At 43.2% G+C, this 26,220-nt stretch overlaps 1 protein-coding gene across 1 annotated transcript in view; it reads left to right on the top strand.

The window, feature by feature from the left end:
- Nucleotides 1-771: 771 nt before the first annotated feature.
- The window catches only part of LHFPL3 (LHFPL tetraspan subfamily member 3), a gene marked incomplete at both ends in the record, with an annotated part of 241,270 nt that continues 215,821 nt past the window's right edge, over nt 772-26,220 (top strand). The window contains one exon of the mRNA XM_079533711.1: nt 772-1,240. Coding sequence (XP_079389837.1) covers nt 772-1,240 — 469 coding nt within the window. The remainder of the gene's footprint in view (nt 1,241-26,220) is intronic.

The following is a 26,220-nucleotide window of genomic DNA, read 5'->3' as shown; positions in this document are numbered from 1 at the left end:
GCCAAAACGTTCAGGGCGCAGCGTGCCAGGCCCAAGTCGCTCGAGCGGCTGAGCGGCTTTTCGGCGCGGCGTCAACTCCGGCTCCTCGCCGATGGCCCCAGGAGCGGCAACCCCGCACCGCCGCTGCTTTAGGGCACTTCTGGTCCGCGTGCGCTGCGAGGGGCTCCTCGTGCGGCGGGAAGCAACCCTCGATGTTCTCGTGGGGCTGACCGCACCTCAGCCTGGCTGGGGGCTGATTTAGGCACGAGCCGAGCCCACCCGTGCCCCCGCTCACCCCGCCGCAGCCGAGCGAGCAGCGCCGCGGAGGTTTTAAACTTCAAGGTGTTGTCTGAACGCGTCCCCCCGGGACTCGCGGCGTGAGCAGCTCCCCGCCCAGGCGGCCCGTCCCCCGAGCCGGCAGCCGCCGCCGAGCATCCCCCGCCGGCCGTCCTCCCGCCCCAGGAGCCGCGGTTGCGCAGGGCGGAGGGGCTCCGGCGGCCCCGCGGCGCTCGGCCGTTGGCGCCCGGCGCGCCGAGGAGCTGCGGGCGGCGGCGGGAGGGCGGGCTGCGGGGAGGGCGGTGCGCGGCGGCCGGCGGCGCCGAGCCCCGAGCCCCGGTAGGAGGCGGCGGGCCGCGCTGCCGGCGGCGGTGGCGGTGGTGGCGCGGCGCCGCGGAAGCCCGGTGGAGGGGCTGCTCGGCTCTCGCACGCAGCGGCGGAGCGCGTCGCGTCGAGAGGAGTGAGCGGGGCGGAGGAGGAGGAGGAGGAAGGGGAGGGGGGAGCTTCTCGGCGAGGATGCCCGGAGCGGCTGCAGGGACGGCGGCGACGGGAGCGGGCTCGGCGGGAGCGGCAGCAGCGGGGATGCTCCCGGCTCAGGAGGCGGCCAAGATCTACCACACCAACTACGTGCGGAACTCGCGGGCCATCGGCGTGCTCTGGGCCATCTTCACCATCTGCTTTGCCATCGTCAACGTGGTGTGCTTCATCCAGCCCTACTGGATCGGAGACGGCGTGGACACGCCGCAGGCGGGCTACTTCGGGCTCTTCCACTACTGCATCGGCAACGGCTTCAGCCGGGAACTCACCTGCCGGGGCAGCTTCACGGACTTCTCCAGCCTGCCCTCGGGAGCGTTCAAAGCCGCCTCCTTCTTCATCGGGCTCTCGATGATGCTCATCATCGCCTGCATCGTCTGCTTCATCCTCTTCTTCTTCTGCAACACGGCCACCGTCTACAAGATCTGTGCCTGGATGCAGCTGACCTCGGGTGAGTGGGGCAGCGGCCCCGGCCCGGGGGCTCCGCGCCGCCCGTCGCGGCCCGGGACTCGCGGCGGGGCGGTGGATCCGGGCTGGAAGGGCGGGCGGGCGGCTCTGACCCCGGCCCTGCCCCGTGGCCCCGGGCGGCCCCTCGGCCCCGGCCTGTCCGCAGCGCTGCCGGCCCCGTGCTCCGGCTCTTGGTCTGCTGCTGAGGTCGGGAGAAAATGGACGTGGCAGCGGCGGGTGGGGGCGGCTGAGCGCGGTGGGGTTAACGCCGGGCTCGGGACGGAGCGAGAGCTCGGGGTGAGGCTGGAATTGGAGTCCGCGTGCCTGAGGTTGGGGTTGGATCCTGCCCCCCCCCCCCATTTACGAGGCTTGCGTCTCTCTGTACATCCAGTGTGCGGAAATCTCATCTCCTTTGCTAGTCGCCTGACTTCGTTTGACTTTCCCCGTCACATCCAGAGTCTCCCTAAGGAAAGCGCATGATAAAAAGGAGGGGGAACACCAGGACATCCCTTCTCGCATCTTCAGCATTGCTTTCATTCTGAGTTGGTGGGGATGTGGCAGTTTGTGTGCAGCGGGAAGGCAGAGAGGGAGGATGGAATGGTCTCTGGAGTTGGGATAGCAATAAAATCGGTTTCAGTGAGATAGGAAATATAAATTCTTGATTAATTTGGGGGAGAAAAAAGTGTAAAGTCAAAGTATCCCTTCTGCTTGTCTTCCTGATAGATTCCTGAAAAGGAGAAGTTCAGGGGTTGCTGTTAGGAAGGCAGAGCAAAATGTCTCCCGAGTGGGCTCACACTCACTTTTCAGTCCCCCAAACTGACCTATATTCGTTTCATTTTCTGAGCAATAATTGTTCTGAGTCGTTTCCTGAACAGCTTCTTGCCACCTAGTTCACGAGGCTTAGTGGAAATTTCTGGTTTGTGTGAGACAGCTTTATCCATCTCTCTCTGTTTCTATGTGTGTTCTATGTATTTTATGCTCTTCTTGTTATTTGAGTTTCTGTGCAGTTTCTTGTCACCTGGGGAATGATCCGCAGACACTTGAGATCAGTAAATTTTCTCTCCCTGCCAGTGAGATTGAGATTGGGTTCATCTTCTCTGCATTGGGAATCCTATGTGATGTTGGTGGCTACTTTGTCTGTTCAGTAACACTCATCCCAGTACAGTGTTGTTAATTGTACGTAGTCATGTCAGTTGGCTGCAGGCAGAGCAAAGTGTTCCATCTTTGCACCACTGAATGTCTCCTCTGCACTGTTAAGGACTTTTGCTTTCAGCTACTGCTCCACCTGTAAAAGATAGCATGAATATATACTGGTTTGGTGCATCCTCAGCCTCTTCTGTTTGTGTACTGTATGCAGTAGGACAGCACAATTTCCAGCTATCTTATACTTACTGACATTAGGGATAACTGTATTTTACTTACAGGGTTCTACTGTTCTATGCCACTAGAAGCTAGTATAGAGTAGATAAAAATTAATCTGATTTATTTACTGTATTTCTGCACAGGTGAATAACAATGTTTAGAAACCACTGCATGTAGCTGGCGTGAAGTCCATCCAGGGTACACCATGATGCATGTATTCAGATGGGACATTGAAGATATGTTTTCAGGCAAAACGACATAGTTTTGCCTCATAGTCTCTGAAGCTGGTAGATGTGCTGTTGGCATTAAAAGTCAATAAAAGGACTTTTAGATCAGTAGCAGAATCATTTTTCAGACTACTGAAATCCAAAATTTAAATATTAGGGGAATGCCTTTAAAGCCACGTGATTATTGGCCATCATTCCCGGTTCGTATGGGAATGCCTTGGAAGAACTGTAATGATAGTGGCTATTCATAGAGAATTATTTTGTTGTTTGCTGAATGTTGTAATTCAATTTAGCATTGGCCTGACTGTTCTGTGTTACACCAAAGAAGTTTCCTCGAAAGGAGAGAAAATCTGCATTGGTTTGGGCGCTTCCTTTGGAGAAGAAAGCTATGCAGTTAAGACATGGGTATGACATGGAACAAAATGTGCAGCACAAGGGAATTTTAATGAGTTCTGATAGCTTTCCTGTAAGCTATCTGATTGGCTTTTGTTATTGTTTTACTGTTTTGGGAATGTAAGTAAGTAGCAAAGCAAGCTTTAGATGCTTATTTCACAGGTAACGATATAGTAATGTCAATTACATGTGTATGGCATATGCATTGCACAGAAACAAAACTGAACCTGAAGTAGTAACATAAACAAGTGGATGGGAGTGGCTTTGATTTTGCTTGCTATTTTGTACCTTAGTAGTATTAATATTGTTAGATCATGTAGTAATACTTCATGAAATTTAAGTCTCCCTATAAGTTCTTTTTCAACATGGGCTCATGCTTCATTTAGGGTTACAAATAATAGCTTAGGATCATATTTCTTTAAAAGAAACATTTTGATCACATTTGCAACTGTGTGAGTCATTGTGAATCGTCAGCATGATATAGCTCTTGTTTTGAAGAGGTGGTTTTTTAATTAAGGAAAAGATGCACAGTGTCTTGGGCACGTGCATTCTGAATCCTTGTCTTCATTTTATCATATCTATACATGATTAAGCAGAAAAATCCAAGAATAAAAGGAATTTCCTATGTGTATGTGAGGACAACATACATTAGACTCCTTAATGCTTTTACCATTGCTTGTATTGTTTTATTTTGCTCTATGTGCTTAATGCTGTCAGGGTACACAATACATCATCTGTTTGATGGATGAGAAACTGGTTGCAAGATTGTACCCAGAGAGTAGTGGTCAGTGGCTCAGTGTCTGGATGGAGATCAGTGACAGTGATTTCCCTCAGAGGTCAGTACTGGGACGGATGCACTTTATTATCTTCATCAGTAACATTGAGAGTTGGATCTAGTGCATCCTCAGCAAGTTTGCAGGTAACACCAAGTGTGGGTGCAGTCAGCATGCCCAGGGGATGGGATGCCATCCACAAAGACCTAGACAGGCGTAGGTGAGGTTCATGAGGTTCAACAAAACCAAGTGCAAGGTCTTGCACCTGGGTTTTGGCAACCCCCACTATGAATGCAAGCTGGGGGATGAAGGAATAGAGCACAGAGAGTCCGGCGGAGGGCCACAAAGATGATAAAGGCCTGGAGCACCTCTCTTATGGGAAAGGCTGAGTGGCCTGGGTCTGTTCAGCATGGGGAAAAGAAGACTCAGACAGATCAATGTCTATAAATATCTAAGATGTGGCAGGCAAAGTGATGAGGCCAGACTCTTTTCAGTGCTGTGTGGCAATAGGACAAGGGGAAACTGAAGCACAGGAAGTTCTGCACAAATGTGTAAGAACTTCTTCATAGTGGGGGTGACGGAGCACTGGAACAGGCTGCCCAGAGAGGTTATGGAGTCTCCTTCTATGGAGATGTTCAAGAGCCAACTCGATGCCTACCTGTGCAACCTGGTGTAGGGCTTTGGCAGGGGAGTTGGACTCCATTATCTGTAGAGGTTCCTTCCAGCCCCCACGATTCTCTGATTCTCTAGCCTCCCCTTCTGACATTTCAGAATCATACATTCTTGTATGTATGCTTACCTAATTTGAGCAGCTGTGTGAACAAAGGCACTTAGTGAAGGTGTTAGAGATGAAGTATTATTGCTTTTTAATACCTGGCATCTAAAGCTTGCAAGGAAACTCACAAATAAAGACATTTATTAAGATTCTTTCCTATGGAAGTTAAACAAGCGCTTCAGTTCTCCTGTGATTTTTTTTATTAGACATTTTTCATTACTTTTTTCTTTGCTATAAAGTTGTAAGTTACAGAAAAGGTAAAAGCAGGCAAAACAAAAGAAAGGTATATAAATGTTCCATGGATGAATAGGATAATAGCAATGTGTACGTTTTTCAGTGGATACCTAAGTCTAAGATTGAACAAAGCAACTTAGAGCACGTGTCCCAAGGCAAACCACTGGCCTGCCTAGTCCAATGTCTTCTCTCACAGTTAGACAACTATAAGTGCTACAAACGTGCAAGGGCATAAGAAACTAATTTTTCCTCACGGTGCTCTACCTTCCTCCAGTACCTGAGTTCAGGGATTTCCTGAGCCAAAACCTTAGCATTTCAAAGCTCTTGGTGGAATTTCTTTCTTATGATTTATCATCTAATCATTTTTTGAACTCATCTAACTCCTTGGCTCATGTATTGAAAGAGGCAGTGAACAGTGGGTCCCCAAGCACTTTCCCAGCGCCTTTCCTAATTAGACTGTTGTTGTCTTCCCTCAGTTACCTGTTTATGAGACCTGCAGAATCTTTAGTTGATTAGTCTTTGGGTTGTACCATTCCTTTGTTCATGATTGCTGCCCTTGCCTGTGCCATTTCCAGCCTGCTTTGTCCACCTTTTTTGAAGGTGGTGGAACCAGAACTACATGCAGCATTCAAGACAGAAAAAAACATCCATTTATTCAATGCCATAATAATATTCTCTCTTTCATTCTCTGGCCCTCTCCTAGTAATTCCTAATTCTTGCTTTTGCACTGCAAGTGAGCAGTGGGCTGATGTTTTCATAGAACTGCCTATTATAACCCCAAGATCTCATTCCTGAAGTGGTAATAGTCACCTTGGAGCACATCATTTTGTGAAGTTAGGTATTTTCCCCTTGAAGAAATGATCTCATATTTATTTATCTACACTGAATTTAATTTGTCTTTTTATTGCCTAGTCACTCAATATTGAAAAGTCTTTCTTCATAGTCAGCCTCTATCTTAGCTCACCTGAATGGTTATCAGCAGCAAACTTTGTCACCTCGCTGTTTACCCTGCTTTCCAGCTCATTTATAAATGAGTGAACAGCTCCCAGGTTCCAGCATGGATCCCTGCAGGACTCCACCATTGACCTCTCTCCACTCTGAAAATTGACAGTATTCTCCTACCATCTGTTTCTAATTATTTCTCCTTACAAGGACATTCATTTTTATCCTCTGGGAGTTTCATTTTTTTAAGACCTGTGAATGACAGATTTATCAAAACCCAAGTGGACTTTGTTAGCCACATTTCCACAATGTGAGTGTTTTGGCATCTTCACAGAACTCTAATTTTGCAAAACCTGACTTAAAATAGCTGCCTTGGTTCTGCCTTGCTTGCTTTGACATAATCTGTTGTCCTTCATAGTTGTTACTAACTTGCATGGTGTGGATATCAGGCTTTCCACATTTCCCAGATTTTCCCAGGAACTCCTTTTGAAAGTGATTTCATATTACCCAATTTTCAGTTCTTAGGAGCCAAAGCAGACATAGGAGAGAGGTTGCATGCCACAATTACAAGTCCATTTAAAACAGTCTTGTTCAGAATGAAAAGGTGAAGTTCTTCATGGCAGCTGTGCTGATTGTTTGCCTTTCTACTTGAAAGAAGTCTGCAGGACAAGGAGACTTATGTAAGAGTCTTAAAAGTCTTGACCTTGAAGCACTCAGAGCCTTTGTTAATGCCGTCTTTTGGATGTTGGTATAGGGGTGAATTGTGGAAGGCTGGAAGAATCCAGCCTCATGCCAGGACATAGGCAGGGTGCCTCGGGCAGTCAGACAATTGTGTTGTTTGCAGCCCAGAATTCTTAAGTATCCTTATCAATTTGTTAGAACAGAAATGTGTATTAACTGTTGCTGAAGTTTTCAGATGGCACATAGTTGTTTAATAAATAATAGCAAGTGTAGCTAGACGTTCAGATATCACAATGAACTGGGCTTGCTTGAACAACCCATATTTTAAAATACCAAATGCAGCATAAAACTTCTTTAAAATATGGGGAGCATCCTACTTATAGAAGACCATATTATGAAAAACAGTTATTTAGAGGAGGGACTGGGGGCTGTGGTAGATGAGCATCTGAGTAGAGCTCTCACTGCATTGCTGCACTCATGAGATCCAATTTGATACCTGAATGTGAGTGCAAAAAAAAAAAAGGTTTTCTGTCACCCACCGTGTTGCCCAAGCACACTCTGTCTGCTTCCAACATCATTCCCTTTCATGTATAGAGTCAGAAAGATTTCAAGATAGATTTAAGTAAATGAAAGAAGAGCTGAAGGGATGAGTGTTCTTGCTATTCAAAAAAAAGATTAAAAATTGACAGATTACGGTGTATGAGGACCCACAGGAGGAGATCTCAAGTAGTACATTGTTCCTTAATTTGACAAACGCTGTGTTTGGAATCTGAAGTTCAGAACGTTTGCATTAGCCATGAGGCATGTGGCTTTGTAACTTAAGCTTCATTTGTGAGTTATCTTTACAGGGTGTTGGTTTTTTTTTTACCAGTTAAGTCTTTAGATAGTATTGAGCGCCTCTTTCTAAGAGATGTGGTTTAACTTAGCAGAAGCAAAGTACCTCGTGAGGCACAGTACTGAGTACTTCTTAGCATTAATTTAATACTCTTATGTCAGACCAGTGGTCCTTAACCACCATATCTGCCCACCTCTGTTTCCATGGGGCTCTTCTTCTGTAAAAAGAGGGATGCACGTGAAGACTGAGAGAGGAAAGCAAGCCCAGGAACATCAGCAGGCTTTGAACTGAGCTTCAGCATTTATGCTGACCCACCAGGTGAGCTGACTGAGGTTACTTAGAGATCATGAGCAGCCATGGGTGCCAGAACTTTGGCAGAAAATTCTGGCAGAATACTGATGGGTTTGATGATAGTGAAGATATCCCACATCGTGGGAAAATAGGGTGCTGGAGCTGTGTGAGCAGGCATGGAGCAGGGAATCAGCTGTGGTGCTTGGCTTGCCAACAAATGGACAGTTTCATCAAGCCTATAAGGACATCTGCAGTTCAGGTGGGCCTGGTGTGTAGTCTTTTTTCTCTCAGAGGGAATTCATGCTGCCATTAAGATCTTCCATCTGTTCAGCTCCAGAGGTAACCTTCTTGTTAGGCTTGGGCATTCCTGTATTGGCCTGGGCATTACTCCTGTTCTGAGGTGAGCTGGACAATTCTTTGTGTCATTTGGAAAGGTGAAAAACTGACGGTTGGATTGGAAAGTTGTTGGATTTGAAAACTGTGGTGTGGCTGTGCAGCCTGCTCAGTTCCATTCTGCAGAAACATTTTATGAGTTCCATGCTTTGGCTATAAAAACAGAGGTAAAAGTGCGTTCTGTGAACAGTGGAACTGAGGGAAAAATGTTCTGGCTCAGTTTCTTCTCTGCATCCCTAACAGTTATTTCTTTCCCCAAATACCCTATATTCACAGCATCACCAGTTTTCTCCTACATCCCATCATCCCCTTCCTCTGAGAATATCAGTTCTATTTTTGTAGTTGAGCTCTCAGATTTCTCAGAGGCTCTTTACCTGTATAGCTGGCAAGGACACAGTATGTCCTACAGCTGGCTGAAAGATATTTGTGGGTTGATTTGAAGTCCTCGAGCTGCCACTTGGCTTTCTTAAACTCTCCCTGTCTTTCTGCTAGTGGAAATTTGGGATCCTCTTCACTTCCCCCCAGTACCAGTTTTTTCACAGAATGTGCAGAAGTTGTGCATCTTGGAGACTTCTACCATCCGTCAAATTGGGCTGAAATTGGTCATCACACTCAAAATCACACATCCACATCAGTCTTAATCCTATAGAGAACATGGGTAAAATGTATCATCTAAGAAGTGTATATCATTTATTTGTATGAGTGATTTGAGAATTTGATAGCAAAGCTTGATTTTGAGAGATAACGGCGTTTTGGGAATGGAGGAGAGATATGTTTTGTTTTAGAGTGTAATAAAAATTTCAGCATCTTTTAACTGTCCCAAAGTGCCTTTTATGAACATCCTGGGGGTTGTGGTCCACTGCCTGAGAAACAATAAGATAACAGAACAGTAAGATATAAAAGGAAATGTGTGAAGTTATCCAGGCAATTTGAGGACAAATTCCATTTCATCGGAAGAAAAAGAAAAAAAAAAAGAAAAAAAAAGATGCATAAGAGAAGAGAAAGAAACCAGAGGAGAATTTAAAAAAGGAGAATTTTACTTCTTGAAATCAGGTGAGCTGAGAGCTTAGATACTGTTGGGGAAAAAGAAATGGGAATGAAGTTTTTAGAAGCAACTGGTGTTGGCCCAGCTCTCCTTGCTTGCAGCAGAAGGGGCTTCACTGGTATGGAATAAGGCTGCTGCTTAGTTTTTTCTGTAATTCGTTCTAGAAGTTTAATGAAGAAAATTGCTATACAGAAAATGAAGCAAGAATGAGGAGATACATGTATTATCAGTAGCAGGAGACATAGTATAAAACAAGGGTAGACTTTCAAACACTAAAGTTCTTTTACCTTTTCAAAAGTGAACCTTTCCAGCACTGTTGTGTAAGCAGCATCAGCTTTGATCTTGCAAACATAAAGACAGCAAACATATCAGGATAGAAAATCTGTGGCGTGATCAGGCAGTGTGGTCTCAGTATTCGAAAACTAACAAGATCCAGCTGCAAGGAGTGGCAGGGTCACAGCAGCAAAGCATCACAAAGGGAAAAATAAAAGCATTTTTGCTCAGAAATGTGAAATGAAAAAAATACGTGCATGAGCAGAGAGCCCAAAAAGCCTGAAGAATTTGATAATATCAGTTGCTATCAGCATTGTTAAAAATGCAGTGGCAGCATGACAGAGTGGATAGCTAGAATATGCATTACTGTGTGGAACAGTGTGCAAATCCCAATTACTAAGAGAGAATTATGGCTGGAATCCTTAAGAAGGGGAATATAATAGACTAAGATCTATCTCCTCTAAGAAAGATATTATCCATTTTCACACTGGCATTCAGAGGTACAGAAAACTTGAAATAAGCTGGCCTTAAAATGAGAAGGTCATACGTACTGGGGGAAAAGGTTCCTTTATTTTCTCCTTGAGAAGCCAGATGCAAATTCATGAATTTCATTGATTTTAAAAGGTAGCTGATGGCCTCTGTGGAGAGCCTCTTTGACACAAGCACATCATGTGCTATTTCAGAGAATATTATTCAATCAAGTAATTGAGACTGCATCAGAGGGAGAGAGCTACAGAATAAACGGTTTAAAATAAATTATTGCAGACAGTTGATGAGGTGTCACACATTCCTCTCCTTATTTTTCTAGTTACCTTTCAGAAAGGAAGAGTTTATAGGGAAGAAAGATAAGATGTGCTGTGCTTACAAGGTCAAATATGGACATTCTGAGTTGAGATGTTTAGGAGCTGCTGTTTGTGAAACCATGGGAATTTTTTTTGCTTCCTGTTGCAAGTCAAAAGTCATGTCATTTCCTATAGAAGTTCACTGAATAAGGTCAGTAATTTCATGTGAGTGATGTGCCTTGGATTGCTGTCCTTGTCTGTGTTCAGCCATGGTCTTACAATACTTCGTCATGACAAACTTTGTGCCACAGCATCATGAATAAGATAGAGCAAGGCCTCATAACATCAGGGAAGATTTCAGTGGAGAAGGGAGGAGAGCCAGAGCTGTGTGTTCTCCTGCTGCCCACCCTCCGCTCTGCCTCTGCAGGAACAGGATGCTGGCCTGCCTGCAGTAAAGCCAACACGTCTCAAACTCCTTTATAACACACAGTCTCTTGATGTAAGCAAGAGGAGGCCTGGAGAGGTTGTTTTCCAACAGCCCAGATGACAGCATGTGAGCTTGAAGCATCTGCATGTGATCCTTTTGGACTCGTGGAGATTAACAGCCTTCCAAGTGAAGCTCCGAGTGCTCTGTATGTGGGTATCTCCTCAGCTTGCTGGAATCCAGCAGACGCACACCATGGCTGTGCCCACACAGGCAAATTAAGCATGTCCAGTGCCAGCCCCTGGTGCAGCCTCAGCTGGTGCAATGGCCAGTGGCCATCTATTTTGTATTTTTACCTAATAAAACTAGGTCGCCCACCTGAAACTGCCTCTTGGGAACCATTCTTGGAGTGTCCTAACAGTTTTTGGGAAGAGTTAGCTGGAACACATAAAAATCATTGCTTGGCACATGCTGGGGACAATTCTTTACAATGTAATACCATGGACACTTGAGTTTTGATGCCTGGGAATATTCCCTCGCACCGCTTAATTCATCCACATAGACTTAGCCAATACGTAGCAAAATCTCAAAATGAGGATCTCCAGAATTAATTTTGTGCAGGGAACTGAAGGTAGCATGGAATTTATTACTTTAATTTAAATCAGTTTGTAACTGCAGCTCAGTGCCATAGTATTCATTTCTGATTTTCATTATTTAAATTTATAACAAAAAAATGTAGATGAAAAATTTGCATTAAGTGCAGCTGCTTGGTAAGTCCTCCCTGAAAAAGAAAGATTCTTGTAAGCTTTGGCAGGAGCAAAAAGTTATTCAAAATGGTGTGGGAGTGAGCCACGAAAGTGTTTGACCTAGAGAGTGGGAAAATGTGACATATGAGCCCAAAAATCATTAATGAACCTTCTTTCTGATATAAACTCTGTACTTCAAAACCAGATTTTTCCCAGGTATCTAAAGCTTGATTAACAGTCTCTGAGTATCACATTATAAGACTGCTGCGTGCTGAGGCTTTACTTCAGACACATTCAGTGTAGCTTCCCAAACAGTTAATTCAGAGTTTTAAGAATAATTCCATGAGAGAAGTATTAGACTTTCCGTGACAATAAAATTAGTCATCCTTGTAGCTTTATGTTCCTCTAAAGAAAGTTAATTACTACTTGGTTGCTGTGTCTTTCTATTTAGCCTTCCTATTACTGATGAAGGAAAATTAGAACATTAGTAAAGAAAAATCTTGAAATTGCAGTTCATGGTCATTAGACAAGAAAAATATAGTTTTACATTAGGCATCTAGGAGTTTTGCTGTAGATACTGCATAACCTGGACTATTGAAAAAGACTTTATGCCCTTTTTCTAACTAATTCCATTCATATCAGACATTTGGTATCTGTTGGTGTGGCGTCACCAGCTGGTGTACCAGCACAAATTCCCAAGCTGATACATCACCAGTTGTCCAGCATATGTCTGCATGGTTCTGTACAAGGACAGGTTGGAACAACACATAGACCTTCAGGAGAGAGGAGACAGCAGTGGCATGGACTCGGTAGTGCAGAAGGACAGGCCATGCAGCTGAGGGCAAATAAAAATGAGTGAAGAGAGAACCCGAGTGTATCAGCTCACCAAAGGATGACAGTGAGGTTCCAGCGTAGCACAGAGGGTATATCTGATCCTGGGATTTATTTCATGAACTGTTTCCAGTTGACTTAGGGCAGTGCTAGTGAGGGACTGCAGTGTGGGATTCCGGTAAAACATGTCCAGTTCTGTTGGAAAGGTCAATAGCTGCAACAAGGCTGAGCAGGACAGTTAGGAGAACGGAGACATTTCTTGCAAGGAAAAACTAGGAAAAGTTGGTGTCCTTAGTGTAGAAAGAGAAATGTTGAGAAAAGGTCCATGTCTTCTATCTGAAATCATATCAGAGGTTTAATAAACAAGAGGAAGGCAAAAGAACAGCTTAAGCCGTTGGATTTCAATTTTATTTGATTTGTGGATTCCTAAACTTTTTCCAGAGATGGTACTGCATACCCTGTAGCATTGTTAGAGTAAATTACATTCTATTAGGTCTGTTTTGCTTCATTACATTTTAAAATTCTCTTAGAAGTAGTTTATATACCCCTCCTGACTTCATGGACCATAGATTGAAAAATAATGATTTTAAACTTGTGGCTAATGGCGGGACAAGAACAAATGGATATAACCTAGATATAAATCACTTCAGCCTGGAAATTAAAAGGAAGTCTCTAATTACTCGAGCATCAAGGCTCTGCAACAACTTTCTCATGGGTGTGGATTTGGCAAAATACTGAGAGGTACCCTGGGAAAAGACAAGTGTAGGGAAGAGGTTACAGCATGAGATGTATGTAACAAGTGTGCCTTGTTCCTCCATTTCTCATTCCTCAGAACAAGTTCCATCTAGGTGAATGTTCTCTTCTATTCTATTCTCATTTGCTCTTTTTTTTTTTTTTTTAAATAGTGCCTCAGTACCTTCTAGGATTAAAAATAGACAGTGGCCACATCTGTAGCTCTATTCCTGCCTAGTATTCTAAACAAAGAAGCCAGGATTTTCCTTACAAAAGAGCAAAACAGTCTCAACAGCTGCTGCTGTAATGTGCTTCACATTTTCCCTTTGCATTCAACATTTTCACAGGACTTGGATACTCAATTTCCTGTAAGAAAATGTAATACAGTTCCTTAAAAGGTAGAGACTGGTGTTTTAAAGTGAGAGTAGTTGAAAAGTAAATCTTTAAAATATCATGCAATAGCAGGTTTTTAGGAAGGGCCATTTACAAATCATCAGTTCTGTGGCACATCTGAGATAGAGCTTGGCTAAGCACGTTTCTTAAAGAAGTTAGCCTGTGTTATCTCTGCATTCACTGAACTGTTTTGTGATGCCATGCTGCTACTCAAGCAGTCTTCCTGAGCAGCCGAGTTAAGAGGAAAAGATGTCTGCAGCTTGTTGATATTTCAGTGATTGTTTCGTTTTTGGTTTGTGTCAGATGCACTGCATTTTGCAGAGAGAACAAGGTTATTGGGCAGTCTTTGTGGTGCAGAATGGGAAGTGGCAGTGTTCCACATCTTCTTGCTTCTGCCTCTTTTCTGCCTTCTGTGACTAGCTGAGAGGATGGAGGGGAGGGAGCACTTTGTCGATGGGATAAACAAGTGCTCAGTGCTTCCAACAACTCCATCTAAACCCCGTGGAAGAAAGGCACGCTCCGAGCTTCAGTGTAAACACTTTTAATCATGTGCATTTCTATGAAAGCTTTTGGATGCAGTATGCATACTTAAAAATGCCTGATCAGGGTTTTACACCCTCAGGGACAGATCTGCAGATACGAATATCTGAGTTGAAATTTAGCCTCACTGAATTCCTTGAGTTTCTGTATTAATCTAAGACCGTAATTTAACAGCTGAGTTTTAAACATATAATATAACATTTCATTTCTTTTTAATTATATTGTATGTTGGGGGAATTGTGCCAAGGCAGAAGTGAGGTTGTCTGAAAAAACAGAACTGCATTTTTGTTTTTTCGCAAGAGGTGTAATTCTTTTCTGTTCCTTGGGACTGCCTTTTCCAAAATCAGGTCTGAAGGTGTGTTTCAGCAGGCAGCTCCATTTTATGGGGGCAGAAGAGCTGTATGACACTAGATAACAGGTAAGCATGCATGCAGTGCAGGGGATGTGTCAGAGGATGTGCACAGTGATACCTGACTCTGCAGATCTGTCTTGGCCTGTCAGGCTGCAGTAGTATGGTATCATAGGTTTTGGCAGCCCTAAACTGGATCTTGCAGGGCCAGCCAAGTGTTTCTGCAGTGATTTCAGTAGTGTTTATGGTTTTAGTTAAGATGTAATGTTGGAGGTAAGCTTTCTCTGTTCACTGCTACGCTGTAATAAACTGGGAATAAACATTCTGGGAGACCAGAGAAGTACAAATGCAGTACAGTGTCTGCTATATGTGCAGAGGTCAATCTAAGAGGAAGACATCTAAGTTCTCATTCTGGTTGATGGAGACATGCTCAGTGTACAAAGGCCAAGCCTCCAAGCAGTTGCCTACATCCAAGTGTCTCTGCTTGGAGTGCCTCAGGGATCCTGTCTGACCTCTGACTGCTTTGTCAAAAGGACACAGGTCTTCCACAGGCTCTCTGTCGTGTCTCTCATCTGCCCATGGATGTCTCAAACAAAGGAACAGCTCAAGTGGCATTAGGCATCAGCGTGCTGGCAAGTGGATCAAACTCTAGTTTATACTCTTGGCTTATCTGTAAGAGACTTTGATGTAAAACTGTTTCAGCCAGCAATTAACAGGAGAACCAGCCCTCGGGGTTACTGAAATGGTGTTTTAGTTTGAATCAGGAGTGCATTTTTAAAACAAATCTTCGAGTTGTCCCAGCTTACTACTCCTTGATTCATGTTATTGCCTTAGGATATGCAAACTGGATTTCTTCCTAAATGAAGTAAACAAGATGTCATCTAGGAGTACGCCTAATACACTTCTACTGCTAATGTGTGTGCCACCCATGGGACTGACTAAACCTGGTCCAAAGTGGAACCTCTGAAACATGTGTAGTGCAAATTAGGTCCTAAGCACCATCTGCTCTGCTTTTCTGATCCGCTCCGTTGTGATATACAGCGCAGTAATGTCGATGTAGAGGCTTTCACGTATTGAATTTTATGAAATTAGGTTTGCCTATGTCTTGGATTTATAAGCTGAGTTTGGGGATAAATGGAAGTATTTTGTTCTAAATTAGCAGTATACTATCAATCACAGTTCTTTCTCAATGTGTTTTTACCTGGGATTAAAATAAAGCCGGTGTTATAAATCCCAGGTATCAGCAATATGATAAAGGAATTTGAATTACCCGATTCTGAAGAAGATTAGTGGATAGTGTTTAAAGAGCTGCAAAATAGCTATTGACAATTGCTAAACAAAGCTGTTGTTATTTATTGCTTCCATTTGTCATAGGACTGAAAGTCAGGTTCTAATTATTTAAGTATCTCAGTTCTGCTGAGCTTCACTGGTATCTGTCAGACTGGAATAAATGCAGGTAGTGACACATACCTAGCATCATTTTCTGAAAAGTTTTAATAGTCTGAAATGAAATTTTGTAAGTATATTTATGTAAGTTCTGTAATGCCTTTGCTTTTGATGGGAATGCCATCCTCAGCTGGCATTGTGATAGGCCATTAATTTGTATATGGATTTAGCTATTTGAGAATAGGAACAAGGAAGTGCTTAGTCTTTTGTTCTCTAAAATAATGTATTTAAATTGTGATTTCTCAAGCTCTTCTAGAGTACATTATGGTATTATTGTGCTGATCTAGAATTTGTTAGAATCAATGGCAAGATGCCATTTATTGCAACAGACTGCATCAGCTGAGCAAAGGATTTATGCACATGCTTAACTTCTGGCTTTGATGGGTTGGAAGCATTTTAAATGCTTGGCTTGATTGAAATGCAGAAAAAATACATACCCATCTGAGATTACAGATGTCAGTCATCAAATATTTCTTTTGTGAAATTGGTTCCTTTTTCACGCGTTACATAAATACACACATTATAATGAATAACAGAGTGGTAGGTACACACCAGAAAAATAATGGGTTAACTTCTAAGGACTGCTCAGCAATCCTGACTTGGTACTGAACAACTTTACTCTTGCAAATAATCTCGTGTTGGTGCCATTCAGGATTAGAAGAGCTATTAATTCTTACACTGTATGACATCACGGTGAGATCTTGCTGCACACTTGTAATGTTCAATATCCTGCTGTATGATCAGATGAAACCCAGTGTGACTCTACAAGAAGAGAAAATTTGTCTTTATGATATAAACATAACGTGATCACTGTGCAACCAATTTTATACACAGTTACGTCTAAAGAAGAGTGGCTATATGGCCATTTGGTGCATAATATATTGGTAACATGTAGCCACATTAGAACAGACAGTAAGGTGGGAGTTAATACATGTTACACTGCCACAGATTTTAATAAAAGCTAGCGCAAGGGAAATGCTTGTAGCTAGTATACCTTGCTGTCATGTGCTAAAATGCTTAAGCAGATATCACATAAAGAGGTCTTCAGCAAGAAGTGCTCTTGCAGCAGATTAGAGAGGAGTTGTAAAATTAGTTGTAATGTATCCCATAGAAAGTACAGTGTAATGTATGTCTGTGGTTAGTGCAGTGTGAGTCAGTCCCCCAAAGTGTGAATACTGGGATCTGGTTTCCATCTGTCAGTGTAAGCAAAGACCACAGGAGCGAAAGGGAAGTATTTGAGCAAATACGATTATGAAGATAAACTGCTATGTAAATAAGTAGGCAGATGGCTGTCAGGAACATGCTTATATTTCTTACCTACTTAAATTATTTAAGTAATAATAAGCTTTCATACTTTGCAGTTACCCAAAGTAATGTGAAACCTTACATTCACTTCACCGTTCTTTGTCGCTCCCTCCCTTTTCCCAGTGTTTTGCATTCCCGCAGGGCTGTGTCCCTGCTGAGACTGCCACCCCCTTGAGCAAGGACTGTGTTTGATTTTATGTTAGCACAGAAACAAATATAGGTGAATCCTGACTGTGACCTCCAGCCCTGACTGCAGTGCAAATTGCAGTAAAAATAATAATTACTGTTTGAATTGTATCTGAATGGTGTGAGTAGCATGAGCTTGATGAGCTAGCCAATTTGCGACGGTAGCAACTGTGTACTGAGCATAGCCTGCTGTGTGACCTTGGTAAGTCATTTCACCTTTCTGAGTTTTCCCATCTGCAAAATAAGAGTGAGATAACTCCTTAAAAAATGCTCCGCAGGTATTGCACTGCAAGGAGACGATGGCATGCAGATTGTGGGCTTGCTTTGTGCAACACAACCCTTCACCCTTGTGAAAACACAGAGATCTTCACTTCATCTTTGTGGGAGTCAATGTAAACAAGGAAAAATGGTAACTGCCTAGAATAGGGGAAAGCAAAGTTAAACATATTTGTGGATGTACCTCAGAGTAAGCAACCATCTGTAGGATGATAAATAGTGGCACACGTATATCAACACACTGGGTTGTCATTTCAAACAACATATTTTGTGTGTTTGTCTCTGTGTTTAATGAGGTGCTCCGCTGGGTTTTGACATCTGTTGCTTTGCAATCATGGCAGAGCAGTTCTGAGCTGGAGAAGGAAATCCATGGGCAGTTTTTAAGCCTTTCGCTGTGCAGAATAGAAATATGTGCAGTGTAGCACATTTAGCCAGCCCAGGCTTTTTGCATGCATGACAAGACCAAAGTGACTCGATAACATAGACAGATGGCATAGGTTGAAATGCATCAGCTTGAGAACCCAAGTACTGAGGCTGCATCCATCATGGGCAGACTTGAAAGGAATGTTGTCATACAGACAGGAATGAGTGACAGATAACCAAGGTGTTGTAGATCCTACTTATTTGGTCATTTCAGCATTCAGCAGAATACTACGCTGCCTTTTTGATTTGCTTTTTCTTTTGAAAAAGAACTGTAGCAAATCCAGAAATACAGGTCATGGCTCATTTGCTCACAATGCCAGTGAGTGCCATCACAGTGATTCTCTTTTGAATCTTCATGAGTGACAGATTGCTCAAACTCCTGGTTTTCAGCATCCCCAGCATACTGGCATGCTGGAGGGTTTTCTGTTGGCAAGAACTGCTGTAGAGAACAGAAGTGCTTACCAAAGATATTCAAGCCACATCTGGGGACCACTCAGCTGAATGCACTAGCCTTAAGTTCCCACAAGATTCAGCACTGCACTGTTTTCCTTCCTATATGTGTTCTGGTTGTTCAACTATATCTTCTTTTGAATGGATAGATACTGGCATGCATGAAAGACAGCATACGTAGAGAAGAAGATCTGTTTGCTGAGTGACTTGGAGGAACAGAAGTCAACATTGAGTTTTCTTCAAATAAATGGAGAGGGGCAACCTCATCTTGATCAGAAGGACCCATGCTCAGAGCCTATGAGTGCTCTCTGGTATAAAGCAGAAATTAGTTTAAATCTAAATAAAGAGGGAAGACTTTCTCCTTCCACTTACTGAAGTATTTTTCTTAGTAGAATCTTTGCCCTTTTAGAAAATAGCCTATTTAATTGAGCTAATTCTTGCATAAGACATGACATAGATGCTCATGAGAAAACCAGGTAGCACAGAATTACAGGAATGTGTAATTAAGCACCTTTTGTGCAGTCATGGTTGGTGGCTGCCTAAGTGGGTTTCACTGTCAGGTTTTAAAAGCAAATATATAGTCATTTGTGGTACACTGCTGCAGGGTAAATCCCCAGTGTCTGAAGAACAGAGAAAAACCTGCAAATTGTCTCTTAGAAATTCTGAAAGGCTGTTCATCCTACGTGTGCTCTGCTTGTCACTTTACTTGTGTTTCTGGCAGAAAAACTGATGTGAGCCTGGGAGTAAAGGGATAATAGTGAAACTCCAGGTAAATAATCCTTGCTATTGTACTACAAGTGTATCTGTTTCTTCTCTAACACTAATACCCACCTGGGAAGAGTTTCCTTCCAAAGAGCGTGAAAGCAGTAAGAGGATAACAATTTTCACCCAAGGGTAGTAATCTGGCAAAGATCTGGATACTGTTCCTGAGCTGTGAGTTTAGTGCAACCTGCAGAGATGGTGGATGGATAATTTCAATCACAGACATTAAGAGAAATCTGACGTGCTGCTCTGTTCCAGGAAAGCTGTGCCAAGAAGTATAGCTTTATTCTTCAATGTGTTTTTGGGTGGCACTTGCCTCATGCATTGAAACCCTTTAGAGGTTATTTCTCAAGCCACATTTTGTCAATGAAACTTCTGTTCTACAGCCTGAGAATGCTTTTGGCTGGGGAAAAAAAGTCCATCGTTCTGGCAGCAAATTTTATGACATATTGGGTGATGTCATTAAGGGAGCTGTTAGCAATCTGTCATTTAAGGAACAGCTTCTGCTAGTCCAACATAAGGAAAGTGATTTAATTCCATGTCTGCTTGGATTTCTCCTATATAATCAGTGGAAGCCCAGGAGAATCAGGAGGCACAGCATGATACTCTCCTGATTACTTTGCTGTCATCTCCAATTTATGGCCTAAAATGCATGTAGATAAAGTGTTCATATGCAGAAGAACACGAAGGTTTGTTTCAGGATACTCTCCTAACACATTTAGCTGTAGTGACTGTACAAAGTAGGCTCTCTTACACAACGAGTAAGTGGGATGACAGCAGCATCTAAACATTGCTTCAGAGCAATGTTCTGTTTCTGTTGTGTATTGGTGTTCTAGACTGAACAGCAGAAACTTCTCCAGAATGTGATTTGATTGCTTCAGAAGACAATTAGACAATTAAGAAAGGAGATCAAGTGATCACTGTTGAACTCACTGCTTAGTACATTGTGACCAGCTCACGTGCTGAGGAGCAGAATGGGAGGAGTAAGGATGGCACGGTGGGAGAATCATAGAATCATAGAATCACCAAGGTTGGAAAAGACCCACAGGGTTGTCCAGTCCAACCATCCACCCATCACCAATAGTTCTCACTAAACCATGTCCCTCAACACAGAATCCAAACGTTCCTTGAACACCTCCAGGGTCAGTGTCTCCACCACCTCCCTGGGCAGTCCATTCCAGTGCCTGACCACTCTTTCAGAGAAGTAGTATTTCCTAACGTCCAGCCTAAATCTTCCCTGGTGCGGCTTGAAGCCATTCCCTCTAGTTCTGCCATTAGTTACAAGAGAGAAGAGGCCGACCCCCAGCTCACTACTGCCTCCCTTCAGGTAGTTATAGAGAGCAATGAGGTCTCCTCTGAGCCTCCTCTTCTCCAGGCTGAACAGTCCCAGCTCCTTCAGCTGCTCCTCATAAGGTCTGTGCTCCAGCCCGCTCACCAGCTTTCTTTTTTTCTTTCCATTTTCTTTCTATTTCTCTTTCTTCTAAGTGTCTCTTGGGATTGTCATTCCAAGATAGATAAACCTTAATCTCACCTAATATATCAGTTGTTATGTATTAATTTGCAGGTAGATGCTGCAGAAATTACTTGTTCCTTCTGTCACGTTCCAGCGTGAAATGCCTGTCAGAAGGTTGCCTGAACCATTTGCGTCTTGGTATGAATTGTCATGCTACACCGAAAGTGCTCAGGGAGGCTCTTTTCATAAAAAGAATTCACACACCTATAGACTGTAGGCTGAACATGTCCATTGGTCAGCTTTGCTGGATAGCACACACCGTAGAGTTTTACCAAGCTATTGCGGTACAGAGCCCAGGTACGCCAGTGTTTGTTTCTTTGCACTGCTAGAAACCGTAAGAAGATGCAGTGAGCATTTGCTGCCAATCAGGATAATTCTTTTCATGTCCCAGGAGATGGCTACTACGTTTATCTCCTCCAGATAGCCTATGATTTCAAAAATGTAGCGTGAGCTGATTTAGTAAATGGCTTGTGCATAACATGTGTGAATGCAAAAGTGCCCCAATGTAAGAATAATGGCTAATAATATTTAATGTTTTTATAATGGTTTTCAACTGTTTCAGAATGTTTTCTACATAAGAGTAGGCATGGTTATCACTATCTCAGTTTTTTCAGCCTCAGCAGTTGAGGACAAAAGGCTTTGCTGACTGCCCGTTCTTGTGTTTGATATTAGTATCAGAGCCCAGAATAGAATATGGCCCCTTCCTTTACTCTTTTGTCCTCTGAAACTAAACTGCTATGATTCAGGCATAGCTTTTTATAGGACCAGTGGTTCTGCAAGTAGCAGAGCTGAAAGGAGTGAAGGACCATAGCTTCAGTGACTCCTTTAGCGTGGGACTGGAACACACTGCAATCCTGAGGGCTGCAGGTATTTTATATAGCTGAAAGCAAAATTGGCAACAACATGAACTCAGATGCAACTACTGATGATACGTGAATAGCTGATGGTGAACTGTGAGTCAACTAGACATGAGTAGTCATGAATTGTGACCTTCATGAAAAGAAAGTCTGCATTAAAATAAAATTTAAAAAAGCCAACTAGTTCATTTGGAAGGAGTAATTATCATTTGGAGTTGTACTGATTCTTATTTCCAGAGTTCGATCTACTACTCTGAAGTAGCCCAACATGCTTGCTTACACAGTCCAGCCAGATCTCCAGGAGCTGGCTGGCTCTTTGATAAATCACCAAATATCTGAGGTTCTTGGTGAAATTCTCAGTGTGAGCAACATTGAGACAAAATGACAATTAACAAAATGTACCCCCCAGGAACTGCAGCCAGAGCTTCAGTAGTGAACAGTTTGAAATGTACTGCAGTGGGGACAGGGAAAGGTTTTTTCTCAGTTAGTTTTTTAACATTTCGGTTTTTAACCTAAAAGAGAAAACCTGTTAATTGGAGTATGATTTTGAAATCTAGGTAAAATGACAGGACTTAATCCTGTGATCCTACCTTAAAAAAAAAAAAAAAGAAAAAAAAAGAAAAAAAAAAGTTTTTATATGGAGGGCAGGGAAAATGGCAGAAAGAGTAAATGAGGGTAAATGTATCTACAAGAAAGTACATGACAGTTAAGTGCTAGCATGTAGGAAAGTGATATGAATTGGAAAAAATACCTGCCTGAAAGAGATAAATTTGGCTCTGCAGTGATTGTCTGTAAAAATGAAGTTCTGTAGAAAAAATGAAAAACTCTTGTAGTTTTTCAAATAAATCTTAATTATATAATTTCTAATAAGCTGCAAGGCTTACATCCTTATCTCTAAGCAGGAATTAAAGAAAAGCAAAATGAGATTTTCAGCTTCCAAAAATAGTTTGGCAAGAGTGGAGTTTTTTTCTCCTGATTGCAAGAGAAATCACTCTGCAGTATTTTCTTGAAGAACGAGTGGTAAAATGGCTATCGGGGACTCCAAGGCTGGAAAGTTTTTTGCATGTGACCCAGCCAAGCACTCTGCTCAAAGATGGAAAGCTGCACTCTAGTGTTGTAAATGGGGAAGACATGCAGAAGATACCAGAAGATACATGCAGAATATAGCTCTCTGAGGCATGTATATCTGAACTTCAGGTTAACTAGAGAGATGAAGGTAGTGCTGTCTTTATGCTTCTTTTAGATTCCTAGGAAGAGCATTCTGAGCATTTCTGACTTCCTTCATTTCCTGAGGTGCTGCTGAGTATTTGCTGGTGTACTGTAGCACACAGGACTGGTTTCTGCTGTGATGCCATTGTGAAGGGTGCTCTTAAGCGGGGAGCTGATGTGTCTCAGTTAACTGAACTAAAATATGTTCGTACCTTGCTGAGTGACCAATGGGTTTGCCTTCTCTTCTGCTTATTGGCCGATTTTGCTTGTACTCAGGCTCTCAAGCTCATTAGAGCAGTGACTTTTTCCTCCTTTCTGATAAGCACGTCCTTCTCTTTGGGTACTCAGAGTGGTACTGCAAGGGAAACTCTGATGGGAACATTTAATTACTCGTTAACTTCTGTCTCTGCAGCCCAACTTCTGAACGGCATTGTAGCCTTCTGCTCACTACAGACAGCTGACGATGGCTGAGAGCAGAGCAGGCGCACTCTGCAGCCTGGGAAAGCTCCTTAGCAGCTTTGTTCTGTATTTCAGATGTATTGCAGTGGCCACAAGGCTATGCTGCTGGAGCTTTGGGAACTGGAAACAACAATATTATCCATTCCTGCCTAAGCCTACGTGTCAAAGATGCAGAGGGCAACATCTGATATCACAGAATCACAGAATCACAGAATCACCCGGGTTGGAAGGGACCTCAAGGATCATGTAGTTCCAACCCCCCTGCCTAGCAGGGCCACCAAACATACACATTTAGATCAGGTTGCCCAGGACCCCGTCCAACCTGGCCTTGAACACGTCCAAGGACGGGGCATCCACAACCTCCCTGGGCAGCCCGTTCCAGGGCCTAACCACTCTCCTCGTAAAGAACTTCCCCCTAACATCCAACCTAAATCTTCCCTCCTTCAACTTGGATCCATTTCCCCTAGTCCTGCAATTGTCAGCCCTTATGAAGAGTTTACTCCCCTCCTGGGTGTAGGTTCCCTTCAGGTATTGATAGGCTGCAATGAGGTCGCCCCGCAGCCTTCTCTTCTCCAGGCTGAACAAGCCCAACTCCCTCAGCCTGTCCTCATAGGGGAGGTGCTCTAGCCCCCTGATCATCTTAGTCGCCCTCCTCTGGACCCTTTCCAATCATATCTTGCTTTCTTCCTGAACTTCTCCTGTGTTCTCTGGATCTCTCCTGCCAGCCTTATTTCTCTGTATAGTTCTTTCCAAAGTCTTTTCTCTTTTGACACTGTTCTACCAATTGACCAAAAGAACTTGTGGCAAATGCCCTAGAGGGCAGGTTTTACTGAAATCAGCAGTAGTTGCAGGAACTTATTGCCTGTCAAGATAAAGAATGTTTCCTGAGGGGAAGGTTGCTCCTTTGGTGATGGCAGAGGTCAGAAAAGCTTTCAGCGGTAGGTTTGTGTCCGCCATGCATTACTCCTGTGACTGTAGGCGACTAAAACTGAATTTTATCCCTTGCAGTCAGCAGAGCAGAAGAGGATGTTATTCTGGTGAACTCATTTATGCAGCTTAGAGAGCAAGGTGTTGGGATAACCTGGATGATGCAGAATTACAGATCATACCAAACATGTAGGTAAGGCAGTAGGAGTTTGCGTATGGGAGAGAACTAGGCTTGCAGAGGGTTGATTGCATGGGGAAGCAGTCCCAAGGCAATCCAGGGGTAAGTACACAGCACATGGATGCATGAGCACAGTGGTTCTGTTTCTTTTGTGGAATACCCTTTTGTGGGTTGCTTAAGCCCCAGTTGGACAGCTGAAGGTCAGCTGTGTCTGGAGCACTTGAGCTGTCCTGCTGGGATGTGAGCTGCACTGTGCTGAGCAGCATACAAAGGAGGTACAAAGATATGACTGTGTCTTGAAAAGTTCATATCCTAAATAGGACCAGGCAGGAGGGGGTGTCAGCCAGGAGCCCCAATAAAGCCTCAAGCACAGCCTCCAGTCCCAGCCACTAAGCTCTGTTGCCCAGAAGCGATCCTGGGAGGGCTGTTTGTACCAATTTCCATAGATTGAACAGAGATGTTTTTAGAGAATGTTCTTCCAGACCTCAGTGAGGGACACTTGTGGTCATTACGTACTCCACTGTCCTGATTTCAAATTGCTTGATCTCTTTCTCTACTTCATTGTGGTACAGCTTGGCTGTGGGGCTTGTCCATCTCTGGTATGCTGTACTTAGGCCCACTAAAAGTTGTATAAGGAATAGCTGCCATATATGTAGAATTGGCTTTTCTAACCTGATTAACTCAGTGGTTTTTTTATTTGATTTGATTATAAGAATATCAAAAGGTCTTAGCGCCTTTATGGATGAATGACTAGAGAATGTATTTTTGTGAAAATAATCTTTCTTTGGTTAGGAAGCAATTCCAAAAATGCTTGAAAAATCCTTAATGATACATACTCTACTCATCTGGCCTAAAAATAGCTAAAGCAATTTGAGTAGGAATGAAAAATTGCTTCCATGTGGAGTTTCAGTTCTAAGAGGAAGGCCACCTACACTCAGATCAAATAGTCAGGATTTCCCAGTTTAGAATAATAATTTTGGTGCTTTGGAAACTCACTGTGGCCTTGGGCATGTCACAGAGTTTCTCCTTATTTAAACCAGATATGCTTACTGCAAATCTGCAGTAGAAACATGTTACTTAATGTTTTTAGAAGTACTTAGGTAAATCATGCTATGCTATGGATTTATTTGGGTGCAACCCATAGCTACATTCTGTATAGATCACAGCAATATTGGTTGTTTTCTTGGGAGTTCTTATGGGAGAACAAGAGGTTGATATGTAACCAGCTAAAAACCTTCTTGGCCCTCAGGAACAGAAAGATTTCTCAGTACTGCTATTACTGTCTGATCTGTGAGTGTACGAGCACGTTTCAAGCATCCATGGGATTAACTTCTTCACCTCAGCAGGAGAATGGCAGCAGTGCTGTTACTTAATAAGGGGAAAACTGAGATTCAGGGAAACTTCAAGAGTTTAGACTCCAGAATCCAAGCCTGAAGACATGTGTTGTCTGAGACTAGGTCAGAGGCACCTGGGAAAGGTACAGCATACACAGGTCTGTAGCCGTTGCTGTAGTCTCTTAATAACCAGATTACCCCTGCAATGACTGCCAGACACTCCTTTAAATGGAGCTGTGTTGCAGTTATAATCTGCCTGGACCTGGGCAGGTCTGCATTCACCAGAACAGTGTTAGTGACCCTAGGAAGTAAATACATCTTAGATTAACAAAAAAATCAGTGCTGTATTTTTGATGAGTTATTATTTAGTACTGAATGACCTTTTCCTTGAATTACTTTCTTTCCATGACTTTTAAGTGGGAATGAATCCAGGTTTGTCTAAGGTCACAGTGCTGTGCTGCAGCTGATTATAACCTTGCAGTAAAGCTATAGAATGGAAAGGCTGTTACTCTGAAATCTCTCAAATGGCAGTCCTCTGTAGTACATGGAGGGGGGTCAGGGTACTCTGTGATAGTCCAATGCACAGCATCTAAAAGAGAAGCAGACTGTCTGTGGATGAAACCCAAAGAACAAGATAC

The sequence above is a fragment of the Tetrao urogallus genome (genome assembly GCF_951394365.1).
Source record: "Tetrao urogallus genome assembly, chromosome: 1".
NCBI classification, from domain to species: Eukaryota; Metazoa; Chordata; class Aves; order Galliformes; family Phasianidae; genus Tetrao; species Tetrao urogallus.
Note: the sequence above shows the minus strand (reverse complement) of the source record. Positions and strands in the feature narration are given on the sequence as shown.